Source organism: Schistocerca americana, chromosome 11 (assembly GCF_021461395.2).
Source record: "Schistocerca americana isolate TAMUIC-IGC-003095 chromosome 11, iqSchAmer2.1, whole genome shotgun sequence".
NCBI lineage: Eukaryota > Metazoa > Arthropoda > Insecta > Orthoptera > Acrididae > Schistocerca > Schistocerca americana.
The window spans coordinates 158936293-158961366 of record NC_060129.1 but is presented as its reverse complement, the minus strand read 5'-3'; the positions used below and the strand labels follow the sequence as shown (position 1 = coordinate 158961366).

At 44.5% G+C, this 25074-nt stretch overlaps 1 protein-coding gene across 1 annotated transcript in view; it reads left to right on the top strand.

Annotated features, from left to right (window-relative positions):
* The first annotated feature begins 4388 nt into the window (after positions 1 to 4388).
* LOC124553590 (BTB and MATH domain-containing protein 43-like) overlaps positions 4389 to 25074 on the top strand; it is a 415112-nt gene continuing 394426 nt past the window's right edge. The window contains exons 1-2 of the mRNA XM_047127444.1: positions 4389 to 4428; positions 15534 to 16110. Coding sequence (XP_046983400.1) covers positions 15545 to 16110 — 566 coding nt within the window. The 5' untranslated portion in view covers positions 4389 to 4428; positions 15534 to 15544. The remainder of the gene's footprint in view (positions 4429 to 15533; positions 16111 to 25074) is intronic.

Sequence of the window (25074 nt, the reverse complement as noted above, 5' to 3'; positions counted from 1 at the left end):
ATTATCGACTAACTGTGGTTCTTGACTTATTCAAGTTCCATTTCCTTAATTTGCTATCGTTTACTGTATTTTTGGTTGTAAACTGCAGATCGTAACCAATAAAGTATTGTAGGTTTGCGTCTGCACAGGGAAAATGTCTTATAATTTAAAATCTGGTTTCGAAAACTTTGTTCCAAATATGTATTATTCTTTCATGAGTGTTAAGCAAGGTGCCGGCGATGATTACATTATGCTCTGTGCGAAATTCTACCAGGTGGCTTCCACTTTCATCCCTTTGTGTTCTTATTGTTTTCCTGTACCTGCTACCGTATCAAATTTTAAATTTTTGTCTCGCTTAACTATCTGAATAATCTCTTTTGTCGTACATTGATTGTTTCAATGTGTTTATGGTGAAATGAGGAAACATGAATAATGAAATATGTGAAAGAGTACATTCTACAGAAAATGAAAATTTGGTATGTCTTCACCCAACTTCGTCTTTCCTTCTTGTAGGTGTAAGATATAGTTAATCAAACGCACCGGCATAATGGAATATTTGAAAGAGTACATTGTACAGAAAATGAAAAATTGGTATGTCTTCACCCAACTAGATATAGTTTTTCAAACGCACCGCGCGTTTCAGTGGGTCCCGCCCCGTACCTCAGTGGCTGTCCGTCATTGGCTACCGCTAGCGTCTGCCGCTTCCAGATGGGAACGCCAATTCCGCGAGCCGCCGCGTCAAAGCGGAAAACGCTTGCCGCCGCCGATGCCGCACGCCGCGCTGCCGCGCTCTAGTGGGAACCGGCCTTAACGCTGGTGCGGAACCACGGCGGGTGTCGGCCCTCCGTCACCACTCTGGCCGGCGCACCCGTGCCGGAAGCGTGTCGCACAGTACTGCCGAACTCTGCCCACTGGTGCTCAAGACAGCCGCTGGTGATATTTTCATGCTGAGCCCTCACATAACCTGCCGGCCTCTGTATATGTATTTACAGCCGTACTGAGTGATGCTGAAAGATACAGTTACCAGTTTGATCTCTTGCTTCAGACGTTGTTGTGGAACATAACAGTGCAGTGATACTTTAGAGGTGATTAATCTTCTACTTGTTGAATATTCTACTTCGGTAAAGTAAATAGTCAGCATCAGGGCTCGTCCGATGGACCCCGTACAACCACTCACACGAAGAAACATACGTAGCTAAAGACGGGAAAGTCGCACGGGTCACACCAATACTCAAGAAAGGAAATGGGAGTAATGCGATGAAAGACAGCCTCATATCACTGGAATCAATCTGCAGAATAATTTCGGAATATATACCCTGTTCGAAAATGAGTTACCTCAAAGAAAGCGATTTGTTCAGAATAAATTTCTTGTAAAGCACAACTAGCTCTTTTTTCACACCAAATAACGAGCGTTGTCGACAGAGGATCTCAAATCTATTCCATATTTATGAATTTCGAGAAGGCTCTTGACAGCGGGCCTCACATGCAACTTGTAATCGAACTGCGTGTCGCCGGCCGCTGTGGCCGATCGGTTCTAGGCACTTCAGTCCGGAACCGCGTTGCTGCTACGGTCGCAGGTTCGAATCCTGCATCGGGCACGGATGTGTGTGATGTCCGTAGGTTAGTTAGGTTTAAGTAGTTCTAAGTCTAGGGCACTGATGACCTCCGATGTTTAAGTCCCATAGTGCTCAGAGGCATTTGAACCATTTGAAACGGCGTGTCCAGGGAGTGCCTTCCCAGTTGTGCGACTGGATTCGTCATTTCCTCGCAGAAAGGTCGCAGTTCGTAGTCATTCGAGGAAAGTCATCGAGTAAAACAGAAGGTACATCTATTGTGCTCCGAGGAAGTGTTGAAGGTCCTCTGCCGTTCCGGACGTACGTAATTGCTTTACTAGATAATCTGAGCAGCCATTTTAGACTGTATAAAATTATCACATTTACCGTCTGGTAAGGTCAGCAGAACATGGAAACCAAATGCAAAATGATTTGGAGACGGTAACTTGTTTGTACGGATACTGGCAACTGATCCTACATAATGACGTGTTAAGCTTTATGCAAAACCGACTGAAATTACCATTACGGACAACTTAAATTGGAAAGAACACATAGAAAATGTTGTTGTGAAGGCGAACCAAAGAGCGCATTTTATGGGCAGAACACTTAGTAGATACAATAGAGCTACTGGAGAGACGGCCGACACCACGCGTGTACCAAATTACTAAATTGGTGATCCCTTGACGTCTCCTCGTTCGGAATGTTTGCTGTGGAGAAGGGATGCTTACCAGATGCGATTGACTGAGAACATCGAAAAAGTCCAAAGGAGGACAGTTAGTTTTGTTTTATTACTAAGTAGGGGAGAAAGTGTCACGGATATGACACGCGAGTTGCGATGACAATAACTGAAAGACCATTTCGTCGGGGCCAGATCTTTTCATGAAATTTAGTCACCAGTTTTGTCCTGCCAATACAAGAATACTTTGCTGCATAGTGAAATGACCGTCGCTAGAGAATTAAAGTTGTCGTGGAACGTCTTGAAGTGTGCATTTTTCTCGCGCGCTCTTGGGAAAGTATAACGGGAAAGAATTAGTCGCAGGGTAATTCGATGAACCTTCTGCCAGGCTCTTAAGAGTGAATCGCGCCGTAATCATGTACATGGTGAAAATGTTGTGTGGCATAAATTATATGAATGATTCATCTGGAAAACTTTGTTGCATATTGCATGGTAAAATGTAAGTAAGTTCTTGATGCGAAATTGGACGAGAAGCGTATCTATATTTTAGGGGTATCTTCGATGTACATGACATGCGGAAGTACGCAGTCTTACCTGTCGGCTCAGAATTAATTGGGGTGAAAGTCTGTCTACTTGATATGAGAATAAGGAGCTGATTTTTTATCTTTTTATTAATCAAATTTTTATTTGATGTTTATTATCTTTATAGCAGTTTACCGTCGGCTGAGAACGACTGGTAGCAAAGCTAAACACTCGAACCAACAACGATAGTGAATAATAATGAAAAATGCAAAAATAATTCCCAGGCCCGGCCTGTGTGGCCGCGGTCCAGCAGATACCGCCACGTTCTGACACACCACGGCGGGGCGCGGATTTCTGAGCAGGAAAGCAACTGCTGGGAGAGAACCCACGACCCCCTTACGCCGGTCCAGTATTCAGGACTCAGTAGAGGACACGGCAGTCAAATACTGTCTCAAGACGAGCAGAGGTCACTGGGAAGGTCTTGAAAAAAGTGTAGTAATTGGTGTGGTAGGGTCTTTTCTCGCATTAGGAGATGGAATACCCACTCTTTACATGACGAATAGCACAGTGTTCCCAGCTGATGCGAAAGTTTATGAACGCGGCTTTTCTGGAACGAAATTTTTCAGGCAGGACTATACAAAACTACTATGACGTCAACAGTTTTGTGCGGTGATCCACAGTGTTGGCCTTACACTGAAGCGGCGTAAATTAAACTTGGTATTTGACCCTAAAGTAACTGCAGCTTACGGGGATGACGTTTTGGTATTCGTTTATTTTGCACCGTTGTATTGTAAGAAATTGCGCAGGTATATCGAGTGTTCGGTGGCCTTTTTTGCTTTGGACGTAAGTTTCAATACAAAGTGACCAAATGTGGCACCAAAGCGCCGATAGTATGAAACCGAATACGACGACTGCTCAGTGTGTTCTGCCTCAGCCAATCACAGCACAGATGACACCCTCTTATTACGAACTGTTAAATATTACTACCGCTTACTGCGAAAACTGCTGCTGCAAAATAAACATTTCGACCGTCGTACTTTGCGCAGTACATAGGAGCAGACAGAAAATTTTAAGGTGTTGCATGGACACCAGGGCAGCAGGCAGTCAACTGAAACGCTATAAGATGAATGGCCAGATCATGCGAATTAATTACGTTATGTACTTGTGACCTATGAGCTTCTCGGTTAAGACTGAAATCAAAATAACTACGGAAAATACAGGCGATGACGTAGGGAGAAGCCGGCCGGAGTGGCCGTGCGGTTCTAGGCGCTGCAGTCTGGAACCGAGCAACCGCTACGGTCGCAGGTTCGAATTCTGCCTCGGGCATGGATGTGTGTGATGTCCTTAGGCTAGTTAGGTTTAACTAGTTCTAAGTTCTAGGCGGCTGATGACGTCAGAAGTTAAGTCGCATAGTGCTCGGAGCCATTTTTGAACGTAGGGAGAAGCAAGCGACGGAGATGTTCATTCGTTAGGCAGCGTTCTGTCGCAGTAAGCGTTGCGTGTGCTCGCTTCTCGGAGAAGGGAATGAAACGCTGCCACGAAGCGCCAAGGTCGTGGCGTTGCTGGCGGCGGAGGGGGTCACGTGACCTGAGAGCCGCTGCCCCGGCCCGGCCCGCCGGCTGTGGGGCAGCGAGGCGGCGCTCAGTCGCTTTCCTACGGGAGGGGGGGCGAGTGTGCGTGTGGGCGCAGCAGCAGCAGGTGGGGACGACGCGCAATCGCCCCGTGCTGTCTGAAGAGTGCAAGATTTGTTTGCAAAAAATGTTGCAACTATTGCCGGTACTAATAGTTCAATTCAGTATAAAGAGCCGCAAAGTACAGACAGCTGTTACAATTGACAGTATGTACTCAGTTTAATCTCAAAACAAACAAATTTTTTCGTTGTAGTGATCTGAAAAGGCAGCAACACAACTCATTTAGGTACAATAAACTCAGCTTGCTACTGACAGAATAGAAATGAAAGAAAATTACTTGCTCCCTCAGACACGGCCTCTCGCGAAACAAATTTTATTGCACGCAACTTCCTGGCAGATTAAAACTGTGTGCCGGGCCGAGAGTCGAGAACTCGGGTCATTTGCCTTTCGCGGGCAAGTGCTCTGCTGCGGAAGTAGAGCTATGAGCAGATGTTTTTTGAGTTGTGCTTCGGTAGCTCAGGTAAGCCGGCACGGTAGCTCAGCGTGTTCGGTCAGAGAGTTGTTTGGCCTCTGTAATAAAAAAACTGAGTCCAAGGATCAACAAACGAACCAGACCGGATGTCATGTGACGTCCGCAACGACCAAACACAACGATCAACAACGAACAAAACGCAAAAAAAAGTGGTAGAGCACTTGCTCGCGAGAGGGAAAGGTCGGGAGTTCGAGCCTCGGTCGGGCACCCAGTTTTAATCTTCCAAGAAGTTCAATATCAGTGCACACTCCGCTGCAGAGCGAAAATTTCACTCTGGAAATTTTATTCCATGTTCAGAAGTGAAACTGTGACTGAAAGTACTCTGGTGAAGTAAGTAGGATACTTCGGACTCCGTCTTGACTAAATAAAATTCGTTTATATCGACAAGCCCACATCAAACTAGAAATGGCCCACGTCGTCTGTACAAGCCTCTTACAAATAGTTACGTAGGTGAACCTATTTCGTTAAATAAGGCTCCTCAAACGACTTCTGAAGGCAACAAAAATTTTATTCTCAGTATTTCACTCTGTTATCCGCGTAAACTGCTCGCTAAGAGGTCCAAACTTGTGTTTAAAGCCCTCTTACAGCGAGACAAGTATTACGCTGAACGAGACAGGTACGGAGATTGCCATCGCATCTCGTGGAGCCCAAACAACCCACGATACGTTCGTCCATTGTCTGGGAATGACAGCACTTGGGAACTTGCAACAAAGTTTCAACATTATCTCAAACCTTGTCAAAAGTTTCTCTCGCTTCCATGCGTAACGTCAAATATTCGAGACAGTGGCGCATTTGTAAAGTAATAGATTACACGTGTAGTATAAGTGCGAGTTGTAGTCTTGACAGAATCGGGCGTGGCGTGGGGTTTATACTGGATGTGACTTGTGAGACCTCTGCACTGTACCTCATGCCGCTGTAGGACTTTCAGCAAACTTTAACACCTAAGTCTGTATGTACGTGCCGGCAAGCCGCGTGGCAGTGTGTGGCAGAGGGTACCACTGACTGCTCCCTTCCGCCTTGGCTGTGCCGCTCGCGAGTGGTACGTGGCTGGCGTCATCGTCGGTAAGCCCGTGTGTAGGCTGCAGTTTCTAGAATTTTCTCGTCGCGCTCATTTCGCCGCAGGCCTGAAAGCGTCGAGGAGACACGCTTGCACTGCGGCACTGCAGCACTGCGGTTTGTCGGCAGGAAGCGGGCGTCCGCGCGGTGGGTGCAGATAAGTGCGTGTCGCCAGTCCAGGGTCGGCAGCGGCGGGAGGTGACGTCACGCGGCCACGCTGGCGATAGTCGGCGGGGGTGGGCGGGAAGCCAGCGAGGCGCAGAGTAGAATGGCCTCGGTGCACGAAATACCCTCCACCACACACCGTAAAGTGGCCTTAGGTTTGAAAATGCAGGTGGTAGCTCATTCCTGCTACATTATGCATCGCAATATTAGTTTTTAGTACTTCATGTTTAGATTTGATTGCTACGGCTAAGGGGCGATGTAACGAATTAACAGTTATGCAGATGAGAGTATACCGGTACATTCGTAACAGGAAACACTGGAACCACTTAAAATTTACCGTTTACGGGTGGAACAACAGTTTCCTTCAGATCGTATAAATAATGTAATTGTTGACATGCTGGCGTACTTTGACAACACAAATTTTACGGTTTTGTTGTGAATGTGGTTCGTCGATTGGCGGTCAGCGTCCTCCTTCCTGTTCCACGCTTCCGCAGTGCGTTCCTGCCGCCACCGAGTCCACGGCACTCCCACCAGAGCCCCGCTGGTGCCAGCCCGCCCGTTGCTGAGGAAGGGCCGTCTTTAGGCCTAGGCGCGACACGACGCTACAGCGCGACGCGCACGAATCACGCGTGGCGCGCGTGTCCAGCGCAGGTCGAGACGCGTGCACGTGTTTTGCACGCGCCGGCTGACGGCGCTCCACGCTGCCAGAAACGAAGCGCGCGCACACTGTACTCTTTCTCAAACGATTTTGCAGAAACTACTCAGTAAAAATATTTCATTTTTTACTTGCTTGTAGCGTTATATGGCAGCTTCGTGGCCAAGTGCCCATCATCTCGCTAATGGTCATACTTCTTGCGATATACACATTATAGTTAGACGCTACGCAAACTTCGAAAAGCCTGCAATGAAAAATAAGGGTCGCTACGATTTTGCGTTTGGTTACACCATATGTTGTTGCGTTTGAAATTTAGCCAACGTGTTGAATTTTTGTTTAGACTTGGGAGGAGGTATCTATCTGCCTCCAATCTCGATTAAACGGATCCTACGTAGCGCGCTCACTTCCGATCTCACGCCCGCGTGAATGAAATACTCGCAACATCTCTCGTATCTCCTAAACCGCTTGAGACATCGAAACGAAAGATTGGCGAATGATAGCACACAAGGAGAGTATTTTGCTAATTCGTAAACACAGGGAACTTTATCTTTGGCGATATATCAGTACTTATACTTCCCTTCTTATTTTTTTGACTCCATTGGTACTAATTTCTTGAGTTATCGACAGCTAGCGAAACAAGATTTTGCTAGTTGTTGTTGTTGTTGTGGTGGTGGTGGTGGTGGTGGTGGTGGTGGTGGTGGTGGTGGTGGTCTTCAGTCCTGAGACGGGTTTGATGCAGCTCTCCATGCTACTCTATCCTGTGCAAGCTTCTTCATCTCCCAGTACCTACTGCAGCCTACATCCTTCTGAATCTGCTTACTGTATTCATCTCTTGGTCTCCCTCTACGATTTTTACCCTCCACACTGCCCTCCAATACTAAATTGGGTGTGATGACTGGGTGTTGTGTGATGTCCTTAGGTTAGTTAGGTTTAAGTAGTTCTAAGTTCTAGGGGACTGATGACCATAGATGTTAAGTCCCATAGTGCTCAGAGCCATTTGAACCATACTAAATTGGTGATCCCTCGATGTCTCAGAACATGCCCTACCAACCGGTCCCTTCTTCTAATCAAGTTGTACCACAAACTCCTCTTCTCCCCAATCCTATTCAGCACCTCCTCATTAGTCATGTGATCTACCCATCTAATCTTCACCATTTTTCTGTAGCACCACATTTCGAAAGCTTCTATTCTCTTCTTGTCTAAACTATTTATCATCCATGTTTCACTCCCATACATGGCTACACTCCATACAAATACTTTGAGAAACAACTTCGTGACACTTAAAACTATACTCGATGTTAAGAAATTTCTCTTCTTCAGAAACGCTTTCCTTGCCATTGCGAGTCTACATTTTATATCCTCTCTACTTCGACCATCATACGTTATTTTGCTCCCCAAATAGCAAAACTCCTTTACTACCTTAAGTCTCATTCCTAATCTAATTCCCTAAGCTTCACCCAACTTCATTCGCCTACATTCCATTATCCTCGTTTTGCTTTTGTTGATGTTCATCTTATACCCTCCTTTCAAGACACTGTCCATTCCGTTCAACTGCTCTTCGAAGTCGTTTGCTGTCTCTGACAGAATTACAATGTCATCGGCGAACCTAAAAGTTTTTATTTCTTCTCCATGGATTTTAATACCTACTCCGAACTTTTCTTTTGTTTCATTTATTGCTTGCTCAATATACAGATTGAATAACATCGGGGATAGGCTACAACCCTCTCTCATTTTATTTTCCTAGTATGAAAATAAAAATGAAATTTCTTCTCTTATGTTACTACAAACCGACACTGAGGTTTTCGTAAGCTATTGACCTCTGTGATTGCCAGTTACTTGTTCTTTGAGTGACTGTTTCAGGATTCTGCCGCAGTAGCTGCTGTGAGATGAGTTTGCGCAAATTACACTGTGTTTTGACAAAGTACAATTACAATTGTCAACAGAAGTGTGTCCGTTACTCATAAATGGTGACGCTTCTTCGAATGAGAAAAGGTTAACAACTCACACAAAAATTAATTACCAATTATGTTGGAGTTTTGGTCGAATGCCCGTAACCCATTGGTGTCCAACACTGAGGGACTGGAATGGAAACTTACCAAAGGATTTTATTGCTTCTCTTGTCTGAGCAGTATTAAAATAATGACGACCGTTCCTTCAGGCGGAATAATACGCACCTGCCGGATGCTGGTTACTCACCTACGGCTGGGCAAACTGTGTGATAGCGAATGAAATAGTTGTTACTGAGAAAAGGAAAGAATTGGTCTGTCGCACAACATACTGGTCAGTGTATTGTCAGCAGCGGAGGATAATACGCGCGACAGGAATGCAGACGCTGGCCATGTGTGCCTTGTGAGCTGCAGTTCGAAGAACATTGTCATGAAAGTAGATCTGCCTTTGTCAGCAGCACATTTCAACAAATTAAATATATCTAAGCACCACACTCTTTTAGGATATTCCTACTTTCGTAATAATACCGACCATTTTTTTTTCATTTGTATAATTAGTTTATTAATGCTGAATAATGTGCATGCAACAATTGAAATGCTGTTTCTCATCTTGGCGAGCCAATTGAAACACTGCTATTTCTGACTGCTTTTCGAGTGTTTCTAGCTTGCAGTGGAAATGTAATGTCCACAGGTACATACTATAATGTCTCTTATTACACCTATATCCAAGTAACGACAGTGAAAGCTACGTACTTCATATCTTCGACGTTTTATCAGAAGCAGAAAGAGGTCATACCTGTGGAAATAACGCCTCTTCGACTTCTTGCAGCAGATCGTAGAGACACGTCAGCATTACAGGCAGCAAGTAGCTACCCTTATTTTAATTTCCTGCCTCTTTTCTAAATCACTTGATTTTATAATTATTCCTTAGTTCCTTATTCACTACCCTCAGGATGAATCGTCTATCCCTTCTTACGATCTGAAAACATGGCGGAGGCAGAAGATGATAATGCCAGTGGCTAAGGGCTCACCAGTTACTGAACTGTCCATTGTTCTTGACAAAAGAAGAAACAAACCAAAAGAACTGTAGAGATATTTGCAACTGAAAACTATTATGGACTAACGTAAATAGATGGAGCTCTTGAACGGCGAAAGACGAAACACTACTCAGTGTTAATAAAATTCGGTATACCATAAGGCTGTATTTTTCGGACGGGCAATACTTCCACCGCCCATACGCGCCATGCCGGGGTGAGCACACGGCAGGACTGCCTTCCTCCCCCCCCCCCCCCCCCCCATCCCCTCCCGCGGTGCTCGCGTGACGCGCGTCGCCAGAAACTGTGCCTCAATCACAACGCCGCGCGTCGCGTCCCAGTCGCGTCGCGTCGCAGTTTGCGCGGCCCCATTTGAACCTGAAGTTAGGAAAACGCGCGCTGCGCTGCGTCGCGCCACACGCGCTATATGCGTCTCAATTTGCGCCTAGCCTGGAATCCTAAAAATGAAGTGAATTGACCGGGAGATGATCCCGTTTGGGGTTGCTCGGCCGGTAGGAGAAAGACCACCTGTTTCACTCGAATTTGTCGGTTTGCGCGGCGGTGAAACCGACCGGCAATGATTGTGGCTGAACAAACACCGAGATCCGTAGAGAGGGAAAACACCGACTCGGCCGGGAATCGAACTTGGGACACTAACCACGAGACCATGGACTGCGGAAACTGCTGCACAAATCGTGAATGCCAGTCTCTGTAGGACACGCTGTGTCACATGCTGTGTGTTAAAGCGGTAACGGACGGCAGAATTTCGAAATATTGACAACGTGTATCAGATATGAGATGAACTACAGTGTCGCATTTTTTTTTTGTGTGTGTGTGTGTGTGTGTGTGTGTGTGTGTGTGTGTGTGTGTGTGTGTGTGTGTGAGGGGAGTGAAGATGTAAAAAAAACAACAGTGCATCAAGTAACGCAGACAAGTAGGAACAGAACGCCCATTCTGCTGCCTTTACTTGTGTAATGTCGCACCCAACATGCGTATCTGGTTCGGGAGCTTTCCTGCATAACAAAAAATAATAAAATGAGAAATAAAATCTATGAAGCCAACGTCGAATTTTCTACCCAAATTGGAAGTTACTAAAAGTCCATGTCGATGAAACTTCTTTTCGTGTCGTCTGTGGCTGAAATAAATCCGATCCGATCCGTGAGCGGTACGTGATGCCTGACTCCTTTTGGCGAGCCAGCTGACCGGCGCTGCGCATGCGCACAGGCTCCGCTCCCAGCACAGCCGGCTGCCCTGCCGCTCCCTCTGGGCTGACGCGATGCACGCCGTCTGACACTACCGGAAAACCGTAACAGCAGTGCAGCGACATTTTAGAGATCGTTAATCCCTGAAAGTTCTCTTGAGAAATGCTTGGAAAACTTGTTCTCTGCTCCAGATGCCACACATACACTCCTGGAAATTGAAATAAGAACACCGTGAATTCATTGTCCCAGGAAGGGGAAACTTTATTGACACATTCCTGGGGTCAGATACATCACATGATCACACTGACAGAACCACAGGCACATAGACACAGGCAACAGAGCATGCACAATGTCGGCACTAGTACAGTGTATATCCACCTTTCGCAGCAATGCAGGCTGCTATTCTCCCATAGAGACGACTGTAGAGATGCTGGATGTAGTCCTGTGGAACGGCTTGCCATGCCATTTCCACCTGGCGCCTCAGTTGGACCAGCGTTCGTGCTGGACGTGCAGACCGCGTGAGACGACGCTTCATCCAGTCCCAAACATGCTCAATGGGGGACAGACCCGGAGATCTTGCTGGCCAGGGTAGTTGACTTACACCTTCTAGAGCACGTTGGGTGGCACGGGATACATGCGGACGTGAATTGTCCTGTTGGAACAGCAAGTTCCCTTGCCGGTCTAGGAATGGTAGAACGATGGGTTCGATGACGGTTTGGATGTACCGTGCACTATTCAGTGTCCCCTCGACGATCACCAGTGGTGTACGGCCAGTGTAGGAGATCGCTCCCCACACCATGATGGCGGGTGTTGGCCCTGTGTGCCTCGGTCGTATGCAGTCCTGATTGTGGTGCTCACCTGCACGGCGCCAAACACGCATACGACCATCATTGGCACAAAGGCAGAAGCGATTCTCATCGCTGAAGACGACACGTCCCCATTCGTCCCTCCATTCACGCCTGTCGCGACACCACTGGAGGCGGGCTGCACGATGTTGGGGCGTGAGCGGAAGACGGCCTAACGGTGTGCGGGACCGTAGCCCATCTTCATGGAGACGGTTGCGAATGGTCCTCGCCGATACCCCAGGAGCAACAGTGTCCCTAATTTGCTGGGAAGTGGCGGTGCGGTCCCCTACGGCACTGCGTAGGATCCTACGGTCTTGGCGTGCATCCGTGCGTCGCTGCGGTCCGGTCCCAGGTCGACGGGCACGTGCACCTTCCGCCGACCACTGGCGACAACATCGATGTACTGTGGAGACCTCACGCCCCACGTGTTGAGCAATTCGGCGGTACGTCCACCCGGCCTCCCGCATGCCCACTATACGCCCTCGCTCAAAGTCCGTCAACTGCACATACGGTTCACGTCCACGCTGTCGCGGCATGCTACCAGTGTTAAAGACTGCGATGGAGCTCCGTATGCCACGGCAAACTGGCTGACACTGACGGCGGCGGTGCACAAATGCTGCGCAGCTAGCGCCATTCGACGGCCAACACCGCGGTTGCTGGTGTGTCCGCTGTGCCGTGCGTGTGATCATTGCTTGTACAGCCCTCTCGCAGTGTCCGGAGCAAGTATGGTGGGTCTGACTGGCTGACACTGACGGCGGCGGTGCACAAATGCTGCGCAGCTAGCGCCATTCGACGGCCAACACCGCGGTTGCTGGTGTGTCCGCTGTGCCGTGCGTGTGATCATTGCTTGTACAGCCCTCTCGCAGTGTCCGGAGCAAGTATGGTGGGTCTGACACACCCATGTCAATGTGTTCTTTTTTCCATTTCCAGGAGTGTAGTTCGGTTACGGTTCTTCACAGCGGTTGTATAACTGTGTTAGGTCACCCGAAATATACGCAGAATGACTGAACATGTGTCGAGGTGCGGCTTGCGCTAAACTGTAACTACGCAAGTTATAACGGAGCTGGACTTCCGTTTAATTAGAATGTTTACATGAGGCGTGCGCCTAATTTTCCCAGTTACATTGGGAACGCGTATGTTCCGGGGAATAATGAAAATACGAAAAAATCCAGATACACTTGTAAACGAATTGTTACTGTGCGACTGGTTTTACACAGTAACGAAAGATAAAAGTATGGAATAAATAAACGGCATCAGCCATAAGCTTAGACGGAAAATAACTCGAGATCGGTCACCAGGTCAATTCGTGAGCAAAAATTACTGTATGATTATTAATTAATAATCTCTCTGCATAAAAGGGAATGTCCTGCCCGTCTGACCCATCATCGCCCAGCCCAAACCGAAACTGGAAATCTCCAGGAGGTGCGTGTAAGAAGATTGCGCGAAATTTCAACCATAAGGGGGTGAAATTGGGATGAAGGATTTTTGAGAAATGTCTCTATTAAGGTAATTTTGGAGCTAGAACTACAAAAACTAGTGTTTGATTTCTCAGTCAGAAAATAAAAAAATACGTGTTTGAGTGTTTCTGGAAATTCAACCCCTAAAGGAGTGGAATAGGGGATGAAAATTTTTAAGAAAATATTTCATTGCATTAAAAAGTTTCAAAGCTGCATTTATGAAAGTTGCTGTTTCACCTCTGGGTTAGGTATAAAGAAATATTTGTCACGGTATGGAACTTGTAACCTCCCCCGTGACATTTGAAAGACAATGTTTAAATATAAATGGAGCAAAGTGTAACCTCCCCACAAAAATGTTAAGTCAATTCAACAAAAAATGAATGAAATCTCAGCTGATATGAATTCAATAAAAAATGAAATCTCAGTGACAATGAAAACACAAATAGACCGAAATGTCGATCTTTAGGCCCTGATTAAACTCAAATTCTTACCTCAGTAATACTGCATCTGCTCTTATTTTTCGCATAGCTTGGAGGAAATGCATCGCAAATATATATATTTTTTTTAATTTAAGGGAGACTTTTCTTTAAGGAAATGCAAGGAAAATATTATTTCAAAAAGGGATTCTTTGTTTTGTTAAAATGCTTGGTTTGAAAACAAAATTATTATTGGGGCGATTCTTGAACAAATTAATTACACTTAAGATCCATTACATTATCAGATGTGCGCAAAGCTGCTTCATTACCTTATTTAAAAAATATACCTCGTCCTGAATGTCGACCATAGAGCCATGTCGACGCCCGCCGACTCCTCACACACAACTGCTAACTCGCAACAGCAACTACATGCTCTCGCGACTCGCTACGTACCACTACTGCCTCGCAGCAGAACTGAACTCTCGCGCGCTATTACTCTCTCGCAACTGCACTGACTACATGCTCTCTGGTCAGAGATTCTGTGGCTCGCCATCGCTGCCTATGAAACGTACGCGTTTCAAACTTGCTATGGAAATATCTGCAGAGCAACGCAAAAGGCACGATAAAGAAAAACTCTGGACTCCAGCTACCGGCTACCGGAATCGCATTTTGGTCAAAACTACATTCGGAAGAGACCATGCTTACACGGCCTTAATTAGCGTGAAAACCTGTAACGGTGTTGCAGTTTGTGCAAAACGTAAAAATCTGATTAAGTTAGAACAAAAAGGTTTCTGCCGGTCGTACAGACCACCCGATCGAAGCGCCAGTCCTTTCTGGACTGCAGTCACGAACCAATCAGGCGAGAACCGAACCAGGAGCTCAGACGTCGAAACACGATTAATACCACGAGAGAGAAAGTCGGTCGTCAGAAAACCAGGAGAACAGTTTGTGCCGAACATGCGTGTAAAAGTCGACGGTTTGCGAAACTGTTAGCGCATTGAACAACTTTGCGTTACCCACTGTGATGATAGGTGCTACCGATGTCATAAATGTAAATGTTCTCCTGATCTTACACCTCTGGACTACTTTCTGTGGGGTACGTTAAGAAGAATGTGTACCGTGATGTGCCTACAACCCCAGAGGATATGAAACAACGTATTGTGGCAGCCTGCGGCGACATTACACCAGATGTACTGCGGCGTGTACGACATTCATTACGCCAGAGATTGCAATTGTGTGCAGCAAATGATGGCCACCACATTGAACATCTATTGGCCTGACATGTCGGGACACGCTCTATTCCACTGCGTAATTGAAAACGGAAACCACGTGTGTACGTGTACCTCACCCCTCATGGTAATGTACATGTGCGTCAGTGAAAAAGACCAATAAAAAGGTGTTAGCATGTGGACATAATGTGCTGTTCCAGTCTCTTCTGTACCTAAGGTCCATCACTGTTCCCTTTGGATCCCTACGTAATTCGGTGCTCTCCGATACACACGATCGAACAGCGGAGGAGTGGTACTCAAACGGCACTGATTACGTATTTGTTTGTATGTTCAAATGTGCTAACAAAACCAACGGGGTTCCAACTAAAAAATGTAGTTTTATGTTAAAAAACATAGTTCCGTGCATTTTTTTATGGATTGTGGTAACCAATTACACTAGCCCCTCTCCTCCCGTTCGGTCTGTGGAATCGGTTCGTCAGTATTTGATGTGGTTTACGAAATATATCCAGCGGTAACGTTAGGTGACTCACCCTGTATTTATCAACTGTCGCTGGAGACAGGTGTGGCTGTCACTCGTAGAGGTATCGTCAGTCACCTGTATGCTGAAACGGCTGCTCCGTGTTGCTGTGTTTCAGAATCGTCCGCAATGGAAGCAGTTAAGGGCATCACAGAGACGGTGGCTGTCGACCTGGGGGACCTGCTGGACGCCGGGGACGACGCCATGGTGATGCTCGAGGCAGGTGAGACTCGGCTGGTGGTGCACAGGGCCGTCCTGGCGGACAGGAGCCCTGTGTTCGCGGCGATGTTCGCCCACGACACCCTCGAGGCCTGCACTGGCGTGGTGAGGATTGCCGACATCGGGGGCCCGGTGCTGAGGCAGCTGGTCTCCTACCTGTACACCCAGCGGGCCCCCCAGCTGCCCGGCACGGCCCCCCCGCTGCTGGCTGCAGCAGATAAGTACGGGGCGTCGGGGCTGAAGGCGGAGTGCGAGCGGCAGGTGGCCGCTCAGCTGACCGTGGAGACCGCGGCGGCCGCGGCCGTCCTCGCAGTCCGCCACTCCTGCAGTGACCTCAGGCGAGCCGCCATCGAATTTATTAAGGCACGTACCCACGAGGTGATGGCCACGCAGGGGTGGGCAGATGCGATGCGGAAGCAGCCGGAAGACTTGATCGAAGTGAGCCGGTTGCTGTACGATCCACCACCACAAACCAGGTAAGTGTGAGACAACCCACTGATTAGTGTCTCTCGGTTCTAGGTGTGTGTATTTCCAACTGTGTAATTTTTCCCACTGAATTTTCGTAGATGTGTGTCTGCTGTAAAATACACCATCATAGACAGTCATTTCACGATAGCTCACAATGCTATCATTACCCTCGTGTAGCAGTTTCAGTGAACCCCTAAACTGAACAGTGTTCATTACCAGGTATGTTAGCTAACAAAAATCATCAAACAGCCAGTTTGTGGGCATTATATTAAACTACATGTATACAGAAAGTGGTTGTTTAGGTTTTAGCATCAACTGTCATGACAGAGGGTACACTCACTGTGTGAATAGAGCATGAGGCAGACTGCTGTGGACACAAAGCTGTATTGCCCAGCATAGGCTCAGACACAGTGATGGGTGTAGTTTGCAACCGGCAGCCTGTACTGGTTGCTGTAGCCCTGTTCCCATAAAGTAGTCTCTAAAGTTGTCCATTGCCTCTGTGGCTGATGACAATGAGACACCTTTGAATAGTGCCACACTGCATGAAGATGATGACCGAGTAAGTCACTTACAGCCGACACCTCGAGCAAGGTAGTGTACTGCAGAATGATTAGAGGAGGGCGGCAACTTATCTACAATTTTATATTGCTGATGTTGACCTGTGGAATTTTCTTTGTGTAGTAAAGGAGACTATCCGAGTAATGATTATTCACACCTTAGTATTACAGCTTTGGCTGTTATGTAGTTGTCTGTCACTTTCTTTCCACGTGCAAGCCATATGCCAGTAACTATTCCAAGATAATTCTTAGTTCTCTCCAAATCCAGACAGTACACGGAAGATGTTAATTGCTCTAAAGGCACATTATATAAAAGAATGCTCTGCTGGGAGGGCTTGTATGGAAGATGTTCAGAAAACCAGGTGAAGTAAGCATCGGTGCCCCAGTGTCTGGCTGCTCACACCTCTTGCAGCCTGAGACCACCTCGCAGGATCACAGGCCAGACCTACCAGCAGTTCCAGCTGGTCCCATAAAATTAAATCTTCCCACCTCATTTTGTTCGCCTCTGTACTCAGCATTACATAAAGCTCACGCAGTGCTTGGATACGTTCCCTTCTGTGACACACAGAATACCGTGCCTTACTGTGTATTCGACGAACAGGTGTCCACCCCTGTGTGTGTGTGTTTCAGTGGATCTATGGCTTTACTAAAGCCACCCAGTGAACACTACAGGCTTCCATTCTCCTGTGGCACACCTTATGACATTATCTATCCCATCCATTGTTGTTGCTGTTCCACCTCTGATAGTCTGTGATGCTTAAAGTGGCTGTGCGACCAGAGTTACCATTTTTCTGCACCATCTTACAGTTACATATGTTCATACAAGTCTAATAGCCACTAACACTGATAAATGATCATTTATTTTTCATTTAGATTTTAATACTTATGCAGTATTTCAGTGTTCTGCTCATGGGTGATTCTAACACTAGGATTGGAAATCGAACAGAAGGGTATGAAAAGGTTATGGGTAAATTTGGAGAGGATATGGATGCCAACAGGAACGGGAAACAACTCTTGGATTTCTGTGCCAGTATGGGCTTAGTAATCACAAACTCCTTTTTTAAACATAAGAACATTCACCGGTATACTTGGGAAGGCAGGGGAACCAGATCTGTCATTGACTATATAATAACAGATCACGAATTCAGGAAGGCTGTGAGGGACACACGTGTATTCAGGGGATTCTTTGATGACACTGATCATTATTTAATCTGCAGTGAAATTGGGATTGTGAGGCCGAAAGTGCAGGAGGTCAGGTCCATATGTAGGAGGATAAGGGTGGAGAAACTTCAGGATAAGGAAATCAGGCACAAGTACATAACAGCGATCTCAGAAAGGTACCAGTTAGTTGAATGTAGTCAATTACAGTCATTGGAAAAGGAATGGACAAGGTACAGGGACACAGTACTAGAAGTGGCTAAAGAATGTCTTGGAACAGTAGTGTGTAAAAGTAGGAGGAAGCAAACAGCTTGGGGGAATGACACAGTCAAGGCAGCCTGTAAAAGGAAAAAGAAGGCGTATAAAAAATGGCTACATACCAGAACCCAGGTAGACAGAGAAAGTTATGTTGAAGAAAGAAATAAAGCCAAACAGATAATTGCAGCATCCAAGAAGAAATCTTGGGAAGACTTTGGAAACAGGTTGGAGACATTGGGTCAAGCTGCTGGAAAACCATTCTGGAGTGTAATTAGCAGTCTTTGAAAGGAAGCTAAGAAGGAAATGACAAGTATTTTGGACAGGTCAGGAAAACTGCTGGTGAATCCTGTGGATGCCTTGGGCAGATGGAGGGAATATTTTGAAGAGTTGCTCAATGTAGGTGAAAATACGATCAGTAATGTTTCAGATTTCGAGGTAGAATAGGATAGGAATGATGATGGAAATAGGATCACGTTTGAGGAAGTGGAGAAAATGGTCAATAGATTGCAGTGCAATAAAGCAGCTGGGGTGGATGAAATTAAGTCGGAACTCATCAAATACAGTGGAATGTCAGGTCTTAAATGGCTACACAGGATAATTGAAATGGCCTGGGAGTCGGGACAGGTTCCATCAGACTGGACAAAAGTAGTAATCACACCAATCTTTAAACATGGAAACAGAAAAGATTGTAACAACTACAGAGGTATCTCTTTAATCAGCGTTGTGGGTAAAATCTTCTCAGGTATTGTTGAAAGGAAAGTGCGAGTATTAGTTGAGGAGCAATTGGATGAAAATCAGTGTGTGTTTAGGCCTCAGAGGTTGTCAGGACCAGATATCTTTAGCTTACGGCAAATAATGGAGAAGTGTTATGAGTGGAACAGGGAATTGTATCTATGCTTTATAGATCTAGAAAAGGCATATGACCGGGTTCCTAGGAGGAAGTTATTGTCTGTTCTACATGATTATGGAATAGGAGGCGTTGGGTTCATGGTTCAGAGTAGTTTCAGGGGTAGGACAAGGCTGCAACCTGTCTCAACTGTTCTTCTTATTATTTATGGATCATATGTTGAAAACAGTAGACTGGCTGGGTGAGATTAAGATATGTGAACACAAAATAAGCAGTCTTGCATATGCGGATGACTTAGTTGTGATGGCAGATTCGATTGAAAGTTTGTAAAGTAATATTTCAGAGCTAGATCAGAAATGTAAGGACTATGGTATGAAGATTAGCATCTCCAAAACGAAAGTAATGTCAGTGGGAAAGAAATATAAACGGATTGAGTGCCAAATAGGAGGAACAAAGTTAGAACAGGTGGACGGTTTCAAGTACTTAGGATGCATATTCTCACAGGATGGCAACATAGTGAAAGAACTGGAAGCGAGATGTAGCAAAGCTAATGCAGTGAGTGCTCAGCTACGATCTACTCTCTTCTGCAAGAAGGAAGTCAGTACCAAGACTATGTTATCTGTGCACCGTTCAATCTTTCGACCAACTTTGTTGTATGGGAGCGAAAGCTGGGTGGATTCATGTTACCTTATCAACAAGGTTGAGGTTACGGATGTGAAAGTAGCTAGGATGATTGCAGGTACTAGTAGATGGGAACAATGGCAGGAGGGTGTCCACAATGAGGAAATCAAAGAAAAACTGGGAATGAACTCTATAGATTTAGCAGTCAGGGCGAACCGGCTTAGATGGTGGGGTCATGTTACACGCATGGGGGAAGCAAGGTTACCCAAGAGACTCGTGGATTCAGCAGTAGAGGGTAGGAGGAGTCGGGGCAGACCGAGGAGAAGGTACCTGGATTCGGTTAAGAATGATTTTGAAGTAATAGGTTTAACATCAGAAGAGGCACCAATGTTAGCACTGAGATGATGATGATGATGATGATGATGTAGTATTTTATGTGCTATTTGACATATCAGAAATCTTGTGTTCGAGATGACACTGTGCATTCCCTGAACCAATTGTAATGAACATAGAGCCAGTGTTGTAAATCATTCAGTGTCTTTCTCTTTTATTCAATAAAGATTAACATCAAAATTCCTTGTTTAAACAACAAACATATTACAATTGTTTACATTCTTGAAAAAAATTTAAAACATTATATTATTCCAAACTCGTTATGCACGCTGTGGGAAATTACTCAAGCTCTTATGTTTGAAAAAATTTTTGTTAACGGGAATCTTTTTACTAGCAGTAATCTTTGTGTACATTTTAAAAATTCTCTTCATGATGTATAATAGATTTTTGTCGTGATCTTCACCTAGTTCACTGCCTCATACTTCCCACACTATTGGGTGTCACTTACAGACAGATACACAATGTTTGGTTCTGGAACTGCCTCTGTCTTTCAATGATTCCACTCAACCCCCCCCCCCCCCCCCAACCTCTCAAAATTATACATAGTGTCACACTCAAATTTTATACACGACAGGTGCCTATGATTTTAACAATAATTAAAATAAGATGTATAAAACCACGTGTAAGCAGAATTATTTTTTACTTCATACAGTGTCCACTTCACACAGTGAAGTGATAGTGTTTTCCCATTTTTTGGGGAGGATGTCTCACTATCCCATGTTCATCCTACTCCCCCTTGTATCCATGCCAGCCCTTCTAGATAGACATCAAATTCTTACGGAATTTACCATTCACACCTACTGTATGTGGAGGACAAAACATAATTTTATTTCAGTAGCAAGTTCACAGCACAACTTACATCATCAATCACAAACATTGCTCATCACCCCCCCCCCCCCCCACACACACACACACATTAGTGTGTGTTTTTCCATCACTGGGGAATGACACAGCTTACTTCAACTACCCCATGGTTTCATGTGTGCTTACAAAGTGAGGATGCTCACTTGAAAAATACTTAAATTCCTGTCAACCATATTTAATGAATGAAATTTAGACGAATGTGGTAATACTGTTATGACACGTAACTGTTGCACAACCACAGCCTCTTTCTGTTGTCAAATCACGAGGTTCACCGTGCCTTACTGCCCGCTGTACTGAATTCCTTCTCCAGCTCAATTTGAAACACGCTGTCAACCATTTTGTAGCTGTACCTTTCAAAGACCAGTTTTAAGACAGGCTTTGAACGATGTCTGATGATCAAAGTATCACATTAATTACAATACAAAATGTTTGACAATCAGACGAGTGTCGTGCCTGTCAAATTTATATGCGTGTGTTAACATGCTCAGAAGCAGCCAAATTTCCTGAACTGCGTTCCACCTGGTTTGTATCCAGCCACATAACTTTCTTGCACTTTGTCTATTATCGTCCATATGAAAACCAATACCACAGTAATGTAAATATCAGAAAGCCCTTTACCAGAGATGACGGTCCTCAGTGCGTGTAAACTGAAGTGAATTACAATAAATGAGATTTCAAAAAGCAAGATTCAGCTTCAAACTACATGCTTTTGTATTGGACTGCGATCCAGGACTCCAATCCGGCCACTACAGATCTTAACTATCATTTTAACAGCATGTGACATCATATGCACTTTTTCAAACTTGATATGATGGGGCATAAAGTTTTGTTTTGGGCAGGGATTGTGAATGAAGCACAATAAACTGTTATAATTTTATGTATCGAAATTTTTCACCGCTAGAGGGATGATGAAACTGAAATGATTATACACCAAAGTATTCCCCTGCTGCGTTTCGAACCCAGCATATATCATGTTGTTTTCTAGCCACATATAGATAAACAATGTCGGTTTATTTCACCACCAGTGAGATATGCTCATGTCTGAACTAGAAATTATGCGAGGAAAAGTTCTGTGCTGACTGGGACTCTTAACCCTGTATATGCTATCACCACTGGCTACACACCTGTCAAATACTTTTCCACCAGCCACTAGGACTGGAATTTATAAATCTGAAATGATAGGATAAAAAGTTCTCTGCCTGTTTCATGGTCAAAATTGGCACGAATTGTTATTGTTGACATTGCATGCACAAATGCTAAAAATCATAATTGCTCCCACATATTACTTGCAGTGCGAATGCTACAACTTGAAATCACACAGCGAAAATTTTTGTACCCAACCAGTATTTAAAACCAGACCTTCCCCTTTCATTGAAACCTGGATAACTATGGAATGTTGGGGACCCAACAAAACGATGGAACTGTATTGTCCGAAAAGTGTTCAAAATGGCAGAAAGAGATATCCAAGTTAGATTCCCAGTTCAGCACCAACATTTTCAACATTGCAAGTTCAAATAAGTGTGCTGTGACTTTACATGACAATTGTTTCAGGGATGAAGTAAAATTTCTGGTGCAAGAAAGGTTAACGGTGAGCTTCCACTAGCCGGACGTCTGCCTCTGTCATGGCCCAACATACACCGACTCTCCTCCAGCAGGTAGTGAAGGAGCGTCGGCTTTATTGTAGATTAGGAAGGAAAGTGGAATCTTATGTTGTTAAACAGAAGTCACCGGAGGCAAAGAGGGTCTGTTAATACTTGTTAAGTGTTTGGCTGATCAGTGACTCGAACACAGAGCTTAAGCAAATGAAGGTAGAGAAATTTTAACAGACCACCAAACTACTTTCAATGCAGTGCCACTGTTTTGCTCGTCACTGGATGAGCGTTCCGTTTCCCTGGAGGTTCATTACAGCCTTTACAAAACATTCTTTTCCTTGTTAATCCATATCAATGGCCACTAGTTGCCTCAGCTACCTAATATGTACTTTAGAGTTGTTTTTGTAATCACTGAAATAAAATCACATAATTGTCGGCTGCACTACTGGCGTTATTGTAGGCTACAGAAATTTCTGCAGGAAGTGTTTTTTCCCACCTGAGCTGCTGTGATCTTGTAAGAGTTTAAGTTACACCAACACTAGATCGTACAAAACAAACTCAGCAACAAGTATCAATCAAACTTCCAGAATGTTCTCCATTGTCACATTTATAACTGCAGTAGTGTGCCATTGTGTCAAGGAACGTTAATTATTTTCTAGTTCTTTATTATTGTGATAGAGGCTTATAATTTTACTAAAAGAAGAGATGCATTATTATAATTTCTTCTGTTATTATTAACACCATCAATCTTGGCAAAGACGAGGCTTGTCTTTAGTAAATGTAGCTCATGTAGCACAGATAATCCCTCCATATAAATTCCATGTGGAAAAAGGAGGCCTAAAAATGTACCGTGCAAGTGCGTAAGAAAGTCCATAAATTTTCCTCATGTAGCATACTACATTGATGCATGTAGCCTAAAAGGACCACCCATAATTTAACTGAAACAGGTAGATTCATGCATAATATCATAGACTTTTGTCTGACATGTTGTCATGCAGGTTGGAATAAGTATATTTATCAATCATAATTTTTTATTTGTAGCTATAAAGTATTCATGGAGTGACTAATTGAATATTGTACTCTTGAAGGTCATGAGGATTGTTGTTTAAACCTTCGAAAATGGTGCATGAAGTATTTTGTGCGTCACAGTATATTGATAATTTTTACTTATGGACCATCTGACAGCAACTGAATAAAACACAATTTTAGTGCCATACGCGTTTTGAGTTTATTTTGTGCAAGGCATTATCAGTGGCCTGGAATATGTACATATGTTAGCTATTTAATTTACATTTTTGTCACTGTGCCTATAGGTTATAAACAGGTCTGGTGGTTGGTATTCCCTATTAAGTAGTAATGTTTTGAACTGTACTTACAGGTTGTGTGGACGATTTCTTACATATTACACTTCCATTGCATTTTTGGTGTTGTTCTTCTTATGAATGCCAATTTGCAGTTTTTTCCCACACTCCACAGCACTATGAACTGAAAGATTGTTTCAATGCAATGTTTTGGTTTCTGTTGCCGACTGTCAAATGTTTTTACCAAAGATCGAATGTTATTGCCAAACTTTCGAGTGTAATTATTGAAGTATGTCATCTGTGTGTGTGTGTGTGTGTGTGTGTGTGTGTGTGTGTGTGTGTGTGTGTGTGTGTGTGGTATTTTTTTTATTTTGACTCTGCTTATGTGTGTTAGTTTATGTGTGTAGGTCATGGTGTACCATCTGGTTCTTTTCTGTGTGGTGTTCTCAGTGTGTGTTTGTTGAGTGTGTTTGTAAGTTTTCAGCTTGTGAGTCCTTTTGTATTCTGGAAATGTTTGTTTTGTTGTATTATTTTGTGCACGTATGTGGTAAGTGTGTCAAAGAAATTACGTCAGGAAATAATTTTCTCATTTTCAGTTGGTTGGTTTTACCAGTATGGCTCAATCGATTACTGCCAAATGTTTTGAAATGTGACCAATTAGCCATCATGCGGCACTTTAATTCAATAGGAAATGTTGAGGAAGAAAGAAAGAAGTAATTAAGTGTCAAACATCCCATCGACTGCAAGACCATTAGAGACAAAGTAGAATCTACAGCTCTCAAACGTTAGAAAGGAAATAGATAGTGCCATTTCAAAGGAAAGGTCACAGTATTTGCATTGCTTAGTTTAAGAAAATAAAGGAAAACTTAAAACAGGATGGTTGGATGGGCATTTGAACTATTTGGCTTTACCTTCATAAAACAAAAATGTTTGGTCCTGACAAAAAAACGTAAAATCAGAGGCTAATGTGAGTCCTCAGAATGTAACAGTACACATCTGGTGTAATGAAGCTCTTTTGTGTTACGAAGTTCTTCCCACGGATATGTCCATAGTTATTAGCATCCATTGTATTCATGGTTGTCTGCAATGATTTTCATTGTGTCGTGCACATAAAACCAGAGGAGAAAAGCAATTTTGATTTTTATCGCCTCTGCATGTCTTGTCAACTATGACAGCTGGTGTCGATTTCAAGTCTGTCACACAAAACTTTAAATGATTGCTTGAAAAGTTAAAACACGTACCTCGTAGCAAGTGGTGAAAAAGAATTCGATAGTCATCATCATCATCTTGTGTGCAGTCAACAACGATGGTGCATGCAGCACGCGGGGATAGATTCCCACCCTACACAGAATGTTCTGTTAGGTTATTTCCAGTATATATA